Genomic DNA, 9,467 nt, shown 5'->3' with positions numbered 1-9,467 from the left:
TCTCTGTTTCTGTCTCTGTCTCTCTCTGTCTCTGTGTGTCTCTCTCTCCACCTCTTTCATTCTTTCTTTCCACCTCTCTCCCTTTCTCTCTCTCTCTGTGTCTCACTCTCTCTCTCTCCACCTCTTTCATTCTTTCTTTCCACCTCTCTCCCTTTCTCTCTCTCTCTCTGTCTCTCTCTCTCTCCCCACCTCTTTAATTCTTTCTTTCCACCTCTCTCCCTTTCTCTCTCTCTCTCTCTGTCTCTCTCCACTTCTTTAATTCTTTCTTTCCACCTCTCTCCCTTTCTCTCTCTCTCTCTCTTAGACAAATAGATATTTTTAGCAAACAAATATCATTGGACAAATAAATATCATTATCAGTATCTGTTTCTACCCCTTCTGTTTTTATTTTTAGCAGCCTCGTTTAATGTTAAAAAGCAAATGTGCGTGTTTTTAAATAAAAACGTGTGTGTGATAAATTGCTCATGCCTTGCAGCTCTCAAACAACTGATGTTTATTCCGTGTGGCTCTTCTGCTGAGACAGTTTGGCCACCCCCTGCTCTGTGGTAAATTTGGCTTCTACCATAGAGTTTTTGCTCAAATACCAGAGTGTTGCCCTGACGTCCCCAGCATGATGATGTCACTTCCGGGTCATGTTGGAAGTGATGTAGGTGCGTTGCTGGAATGTCGGATGGGCCTCCCTCTTCTTCGGGGTAACTTCCCCTTTGTGGCCATCGTGTGCCGTCTCTTTTCTAGACAGAAAAGTCCCCAAGTCCTCAGCCTTTCCTCATGGGCTCCAACCCCCTCATCATCTTGGTCGGCCTTCTTCGTTTTTGTTTTCTCTTCCTGCTCTCAGTCTCCCAGGTTGAATCCAGTCCTCCGGATCGGCCTGTTGCTCATCCCAGTGGCAAAGGGGACCCCAGTCTTGTGCGGGGTGTATGCGCGGAGATTTGGAAACTCCATGATCTATTTATAACCCAGCTTTCTCCCTGAGACCCAAGGCCGGTTACGAAATATTTTTAAAAATATATCCAACCAGGCAGCTGAGCTAACGCAATAGGGCTAAGAGTCCAACGTTGGAAGCAGAGTCCGTAAAAACACTCCCAAAGGCAAGATAGACGGAAAGGGGATCGTAGAGGCAGAAAAGCCAGCGGCTCTGGCGTGCATTTCTTGCAGCAATGGGCTTCTGCTGATGGAATTTGAAGAGAAGAAGAAGAAGAGAAGAAGAGATTTGGTTTATACCCCGCCCTTCACTACCCAAGGGAGTCTCAGAGCGGCTTCCAAACTCCTTTCTGTAGTGTATTCAAAGCTGCCCTGAATGCATGATATGTTGTGAAACATCTAATTGAAGTGCAATGTAAAGCTTCGTCTTGGGCTAGGATCCAAATCCTCCAATCGTGTTACTAGCCCAGGAAGCACCTAACCAATCACTTTACAGGAAGCTCCCTGAACGGGAACATCCGTGATTGGTCCTTATGTGAAGAACCTCATTGGTTGGTATTTGTAGAGTGGGTGTGGCTACATTAGCCGGGAACGTTTGAAAGCAGGACAGCTGCAATGTAAAGGCCGTTCTGGCTATCAGATGTTGATCCGTGTTGGAGTTGTGTTCGAGTTGAAGAATAAAGTTGTGTTCTTGCTGAATCACTCTCCGACTGCTTTGTTAAGCGAGCGACTTAACACTTTCCCTTCCCCTCCCAACAGACACCCTGTGAGGTCGGTGGGGCTGAGAGAGCTCTTGACAGAAACTGCTCTTTTTCAAGGACATCTCTTATCAGAACTAAGGTCATCCAGCCAGGTGCAAGTGGAGGAGTGGGGAATCAAACCCGGTTCTCCCAGATTAGAGTCCGCGCACTTCACCACAACACCAAACAGGTCCCCATATGGGGTGTGGGGGGCCAGCCAGCCGGATCCAAGGGATAGATGGGTAAAGGTGTAAGTCAGGGGTCCCCATGCCCTTTTCCTGAGCCTGCGGGGCACCTTTGGAATTCTGGGACAGCGTGGTGGGCAGAGCCTCAAAATGGCTGTCGCCAGAGGCGGAGCCAGACACACCCACTTAGAGGAAGTGCCAAGTGCAAGGAAGAAGAGGGCCCCTTTAAATAATACACATGAATAAAGGAGCCAGTGGCCGCCTAAAAACAACCCTGTGGGCAGTGTTCCCTCTAAGCTGAGTGAGTGTGAGCCAGCTTGCCGTTTTTTAGCCTCTGGCTCACCCATTTTCGTCTCAGCTCTGGAAGGACAGCCCCAGAGCAAACTACTTTATGCAGTAGTAGAAGAAGAGGAGATTGGATCTATACCTCGCCCTTCCTTCGGAGTCTCAGAGCGGCTTACAAACTGCTATCCCTCCCCCTCCCCACAACAGGCACCCTGTGAGGTAGGCGGGACTGAGAGAGCTCTGACAGAAACTGATCTTTTTCAAGAACAGCTCTGACAGAGCTACGGCTTGCCCAAAGTCATCCAGCAGCAGCGAGTGCAGGAGTGGGGAATCAAACCCGGTTCTCCCAGATTAGAGTCTACGCACTTCACCACGACTCCAAACTGGCCAAATCGCTCGCTCACAACTTTAATGCCAGTTGCTCGCAAAGTAGAATCATTGTTCACAAGACTCCACAGCTTAGAGGGAACGTTGCCTGTGGGGGCAGCGGAGGCTAAAAAAAAGCTGTGAACTGGCTCACACTCACTCAGCTTAGAGGGAGCACTGGGCAGAAGCCCCACCCACTTTCTAAAAACTCTTGGTGGGCACGAGGAAAGAGGTCGGTGGGTCCCACTGCGCCCACGGGCACCGTGTCGGGGACCCTTGGATGAAAAAATCCCGCGCACTTGGAATGAACGTGAGCGGCTTCCGCCGTGCCTTCTTCTTCCCCCGGCTTCTCGTACTCTCAGCTCAAAACTATTCAGTCCTCCCCTGCCAGGGCAAGACTTGCCCTCTTGCCTGATTTATAATATTTCTCCACATTCCGTTCGACTGGCTTTTGCCAAAACAGGCTCGGAGTGACTTTTCACCAGCCGCCCGCTGAAGCCAACTTGTTCCCTCTGATCAGGGACGTCCCTCTCTCAGCAGGACGGCCCAGAGAAAGCTGTAGAAGGGCAGCTCTGTTGACCGAACAGCTACTCTCCCGTCCAGTTTGGTGTAGTGGTTAGAGGCGTCGATTCTAATCTGGGTTAAGTGTGCGGACTCTTACCTGGGAGAACCGGGTTTGATTCCCCACTCCTCCACTTGCAGCTGCTGGATGACCTTGGGCAAGTCGTAGTTCTGACAAGAGCTGTACTTGAAAAAGAGCCGTTTCTGTCAGAGCTCTCTCAGCCCCACCTCCCTCACAGGAGGTCTGTTGTGGGAAGGGAAAGGAGTTTGTAAGCCACTCTGAGATTCCTTTGGGTAGTGAAGGGTATAAATCCAATCTCCTTCTTCTTCTGGGAGAACCGGGTTTGATTCCCCACTCCTTCACATGCAGCTGCTGGTGTGACCTTGGGTCAGTCACAAGGTCTCTCAGAGCTGTTCTCTCAAGGGCAGTCCTCAAAAGAGCTCTCTCAGACCCACCTACCTCACAGGGGGTCTGTTGTGGGAAGGGGGAGGGAAAGGAGTTTGTAAGCCGCTCTGAAACTCCAAGTGAAGGGCAGGGTATAAATCCAATCTCCTCCTCCTCCTCCACATGCTGGGGTGACCTTGGGTCAGTCACAAGTTCTCTCAGAGCTGTTCTCTCAAGGGCAGTGCTCAAGAGAGAGCTCTCTCAGCCCCCACCAACCTCACAAGGGTGTCTGTTGTGGGGAGGGGAAGGGGAAGGAGTTTGTAAGCCGCTCTGAGACTCCTTCGGGTAGTGAAGGGCGTGGTATAAATCCAATCTCCTCCTCCTCCTCCTCTCTCTGAGATGAAGTGTAGTGGTTAGGAGTGCTAAACGGAAATTTTCGGAAAAATTGAAAAAAATGCTACATTAGCATTTCTTTTGTCTTTTCTAGATTGAAAGTCATTCTGTTACTTTAGGAACATAAAATATGACTATGGACATTTTTATTTGGCATGAAATTATCACAACTAGCATATTAAAAATATAGTGTATCCAAACAATTATTACAAACAGAATACCCACCCACATGCAAAAACAAAACTAAAACCTTTTTCTTTTCTTGTGACAATAGCACCTCCTAAAGGAAGAAATGCATCTTGTTCTTGCATTGGAGAGTTCAGTTTGTAACCTAGGACTTGCTTGTCCTCAGTGCACAGAAATTAGATCAATCTGATATCATATATATATATATTAGAAATGATTTGGGAAATATTTGAACACCTTGTCTTAAAATATTTTATTCATCATGTTAAAATAAAATGTTCCATAGACAATTTATTTTATTTTATTTTTTCAATTTTTCCAATTTTTCGGAAAAAAAACAAAAAAGGCTTCAGGAAAAAAACGGAAAAAAACTGTTTCCCCCCCCAATTTTTCCGGTTTTTTTCCGGGCCTTCACATCTCTACCTCCCAGGGTAAGCCGCTCTGAGACTCCTTCAAATAGTGAAGGATGGGGAATCCAATATCCTCCTCCTCCTACTTCTTTCCAAGACATGGCCATCAGCCAACTCCTTCACGTTCTGCCAGATTCCTGCTTGCTGTGCGCTGTGGGTCATGCCTTCTATCAGTGAGTAGTAGGCGGAATAAACTGGCTCTCTTAGGCTTGCTGTCCTGAGCCGTTGGGGAGGAGGCGCTTTATAAAATCCCAGAGTTCTCCCCAAAGCTCCGAATGCCACCCAAGGACTGTAGGTTTCCCAGGGGAGACTGTATGATTCAAATTAAGAAGCACACTTGCTGCTGGGAAAGCTAGATCCAAGGCGGCCCTTAGAAATGTTTTATAATGATACCATGTTTTTGCAAGTTCAAATTGCTGCAATTTTGACGTTTTAGTTGCATAACTGCATTTTATTCTGAATGTAATGTTTTAAATCGTAAGTACTCTTTGAATGCAGTTTTGTATTGTAAAGGCCAGTGGCCATATACAATAAAATCTTACATGCATACATGCAAGATAGAGCACGTTGCGTCATTGTTTGGATGCCAAAGGTGAGGAGGCCTTTTAATCCATTGTCTGGAACGTTTTTCGGCTGGCCACTGTTGGCAGAGTTCAGGATAGAACATCCCTGTTTTTCCAGTGGCTTAACCGTTCTCAGCTTGAACCTGCGTGTCGAGAGAACCCCTTCCGCAAATAAATTCCGGATTGTACGTCCCGTTCTGACTTTGAACAGCGTCCAACTGCATTTAGCAAATAAGGGTGTGTGTTTTTTTACTTTCAACGAGCACTTTTAGGAGCTTCAAGAAATCTTAGGCTTTTTAATCCAAGTGCCATGGAGATGTGATCGAAATCAAGATCTGTGACCCACAAAAGAGGCAATTGACCCACAAAAGACCCACTTCCTTTTCGCCTCAAGGTCCCCTCCCGCCTGGTGGGTTTTGCAGTCTAACAAAGCCTTGTTTGCCGGAGGCAGATCAATATTTATACTCCGTGAGCCATTCAAACGCGGGAAGTGGTTCTGCTCCACGTCTTTCCTCGCGTGCCCAGAATGTGTACTCTCCTCGAGTCTAAGTTACCTGCTGCACCTTTCCATTCTCTTCCTTGGTTCTGTGGTCATTTTATTATTATTTTTGGCAGGAGGAGGGAGCGGAGACGGGCAAACTTTTTGTAAGTTGAGAGACCTGAGTCAGATTGAGGTGACGAGAGAGGAGGTCCTAAAACTGATAGACAACTTAAAAACTGATAAATCACCAGGCCCAGATGGCATACATCCAAGAGTTCTGAAAGAACTCAATTGTGAACTTGTGGATCTCCTGACAAAGATATGTAATCTTTCCTTAAAATCTGCCTCCATTCCTGAGGATTGGAAGGTAGCTAATGTCACTCCCATCTTTAAAAAGGGTTCCAGAGGAGATCCGGGAAATTACAGGCCAGTCAGTCTGACGTCGATACCGGGTAAATTGGTGGAAACCATTATTAAGGAAAGAATTAGTAGGCACATAGATGAACAAAACCGATTGAGGCAGACTCAGCATGGGTTCTGTAAGGGAAGATCTTGTCTCACCTCTCCTCCAGGCCTGCAGGCCATGAAGGTCTAAAAACACCTCCTTCCCTCCTTTCTGGTCCTCCGCTTCTCCTAGCCCGGGGCTCCCCAACCTGGGGCCCGTGGGCACCACACACCATTCCTGGAGCTCAACAAGTGCTCTTAGAAAGTGGGAGGCGGGGCCAGGCAGGGCGTTTTGCCCAGCAGGTCTTCTGATTGGCTATGTAGATTAAAAGTCATCCTCCTAAACAGAGCTTCTGCTTGAAATGTCGAAGAGTTACTATTACGGTTATATATAGCTTCACTCCGTAACATTTTGTGGCTGGCCCCACCTCCTGCGGCAGCCTTTCTGTGGCTGGGCCCACCTCCGCTGGCCCCCCCTCCTGCGGCAGACATTTTGTGGCTGGCCCCACCTCCTGCGGCAGACATTTTGTGGCTGGCCCCGCCTCCCCAAGCAGCCGACTGCCCTGGGTCAGGATTCCGGAGGTGCCCGCAGGCTCAACAAAAGGTTGGGGACCCCTTTCCGAGCCCATCAGTGTTGTGGACTGTCCCCCACCCGGATTTCCCCAGACTCATCCTCGTTGTCTTTCTGCTTCCGCCGCAGGCCAGATCGATGTTTCCGAGATCCAGCAGACCTTCCACAGCCTGGGCGTTTACATCTCCCTGCAGCAAGCGGAGAAGATCTTGCACAGGTGAGGCTGGGACCATTCTTGCTCCACCTGTCCCCCCAAATCTGTCAGTTACTTAGAGAGTGAGGTGGCAGACACACACACCTTGTGTGCAGTCTTCCCTCTGAGCTGACTTAGTGTGAGCTAGCTCACAGTTTTTTAGCCTCCGGCTCACACCGTTTTGTCTTAGCTCAGGAAGGAGGGCTCCCGAGCACACTTTTATGCAGCAGCCAAATCGCTCGCTCACAACTTTAATGCCAGTAGCTTACAAAGTAGACTTTTTGCTCTCAAGACCACAGGTTAGAGGGAACATTGCTTGTGTGGCGGTCTTAGTGGGTGGTGGGCAGTGTTCCCTCTAAGCTGAGCTAGTGTGAGCCATCTCACAGTTTTTTAGCCTCTGGCTCACACGTTTTTGTCTTCGCTTAGGACGTTTGGCTCCAGAGCAAACTGTTTTACGCAGCGGCCAGATTGCTCACTGACAACCTTAATGCCAGTAGCTCACAAAGTAGAATTTTTGCTCACAAGACTCCACGGCTTAGAGGGAACATCATGGGTCTAGCGTCGGGAAAGTCAGGCCCAAGACTCCCAGGTTTCTGCCAGGGAATTGGGGCCTGGGGGTTTGGCCTGGAAACAGGTGTTTGGCTTAAAGTTCCCATCCTCCAGGTGGGACCTGGAGATCTCCCAGAATTGCAACTGACCTCCACACGACAGAAGTCAGGTCCCCTTGGAGAAAATGGCCGCTTTGGCGTGTAGGCTGTATTATAGGGTGACAAGAGGCAAGAAAAAACTGTTAAAAAGTGACGCTTAATAATTGTTTTTTAAAGAATCGAAACTGAGCAAAGTTAATATACAAATATGGAAAAATATATATTTGACTGTGATCTCCGGAATGTCTTGCCGTTTCGAAGGTAGATCTTCTTCCGAATGAAGATGTAAGACAAAGACTGTCTCTCAGTGATTCACGTCCTCTGGTGACATTTCACAGATATCAAAGAAGATTCAGTATTCATAATAGCTGTAATGTCTTGTAAAACAAGACGCTACAAGTCGACCCTGCTTAGCTTCCGAGATCTGACGTGATCGGGCTTGCGTGGGCTATCCAGGTCAGGGCAGAACTTCCTGGAGATTTTGATGGTGGAGCCTGGGGGGTTCAGGGTTTGGGGAGGGACCTCAGTGGGGCACAAGGCCACAGAGTCCCCCCTCCAAAGCAGCCATTTCCTCCAGGGGAACTGATCTCTGCAGTCTGGGGATCTGGAATTCCGGGGGATCCCCAGGCCCCACCTGGAGGCTGGCATCCCTGGACCTCAGTGGGGCACAAGGCCACAGAGTCCCCCCTCCAAAGCAGCCATTTCCTCCAGGGGAACTGATCTCTGCAGTCTGGGGATCTGGAATTCCGGGGGATCCCCAGGCCCCACCTGGAGGCTGGCATCCCTGGACCTCAGTGGGGCACAAGGCCACAGAGTCCCCCCTCCAAAGCAGCCATTTCCTCCAGGGGAACTGATCTCTGCAGTCTGGGGATCTGGAATTCCGGGGGATCCCCAGGCCCCACCTGGAGGCTGGCATCCCTGGACCTCAGTGGGGCACAAGGCCACAGAGTCCCCCCTCCAAAGCAGCCATTTCCTCCAGGGGAACTGATCTCTGCAGTCTGGGGATCTGGAATTCCGGGGGATCCCCAGGCCCCACCTGGAGGCTGGCATCCCTGAACCTCCGTGGGGCGCTGTCTCTCAGTGATTCATTTCCTCTGGTGACGTTTCACAAATATCAAAGAAGATTCAGTATTCATAATAGCTGTAATGTCTTGTAAAACAAGACGTTACAAGTCGACCCTGCTTAGCTTCCGAGATCTGACGAGATCGGGCTTGCAAGGGCTATCCAGGTCGGGACAGAAATTCCTGGAGATTTTGATGGTGGAGCCTGGGGGGTTCAGGGTTTGGGGAGGGACCTCAGTGGGGCACAAGGCCGCAGAGTCCCCCCTCCAAAGCAGCCATTTCCTCCAGGGGGACTGATCTCTGCAGTCTGGAGATGAGCTGGAATTCCGGGGGATCCCCAGGTCCCACCTGGAGGCTGGCATCCCTGGACCTCAGTGGGGCACAAGGCCGCAGAGTCCCCCCTCCAAAGCAGCCATTTCCTCCAGGGGGACTGATCTCTGCAGTCTGGAGATGAGCTGGAATTCCGGGGGATCCCCAGGTCCCACCTGGAGGCTGGCATCCCTGAACCTCACTGGGGCGCAAGGCCACAGAGTCCCCCCCCAAAGCAGCCATTTCCTCCAGGGGGACTGATCTCTGCAGTCTGGAGATGAGCTGGAATTCCGGGGGATCCCCAGGCCCCACCTGGAGGCTGGCATCCCTGGACCTCAGTGGGGTGCAATACCACAGAGTCCACCCTCCAAAGCATAGTATAGTCAATTATATTGTTTACCAAGCACATTCATATGAACATATACACGCAAAGGATATAATGGATAAACGTTTTAAATAAACAAAGTCCTTGTGCCAAAGTTCAGTTCTAATTATTTCCGTATCAGTTTCTTCCTGTGTATGTTTAGTCCAAGCGGGGAAACTGTCAAGTCTTCCAATGGGCGAAAAATCCCCGTTTCCGTCCTAGCAGTCACTGAAACATAACAATTAACCAGTCTTTTCAGATTGGTTTGTAGAAGTCTATTGCACAACTTCAATCCATCTCAGGGTAGATTTCTTTGCTGTAGCTTGCAATATCTCTGCCCCCAAAACTTCAGGAATTTCCCAACTGGGAGATGGGCCAACCCTAGAACTCTGGCTTTCTCT

The 9,467-nt window shown here is 49.4% G+C and overlaps 1 protein-coding gene across 1 annotated transcript in view; it reads left to right on the top strand.

The window, feature by feature from the left end:
* LOC107111440 (calcium-binding mitochondrial carrier protein SCaMC-3-like) overlaps positions 1-9,467 on the top strand; it is a gene marked incomplete at both ends in the record, with an annotated part of 13,312 nt that overhangs the window by 3,118 nt on the left and 727 nt on the right. The window contains one exon of the mRNA XM_015412406.1: positions 6,621-6,708. Coding sequence (XP_015267892.1) covers positions 6,621-6,708 — 88 coding nt within the window. The remainder of the gene's footprint in view (positions 1-6,620; positions 6,709-9,467) is intronic.

Source organism: Gekko japonicus, unplaced genomic scaffold, assembly GCF_001447785.1.
Source record: "Gekko japonicus isolate JY-2015 unplaced genomic scaffold, Gekko_japonicus_V1.1 scaffold6255, whole genome shotgun sequence".
Lineage (NCBI taxonomy): Eukaryota > Metazoa > Chordata > Lepidosauria > Squamata > Gekkonidae > Gekko > Gekko japonicus.
This window is presented reverse-complemented; position numbering and strand designations above follow the sequence as displayed.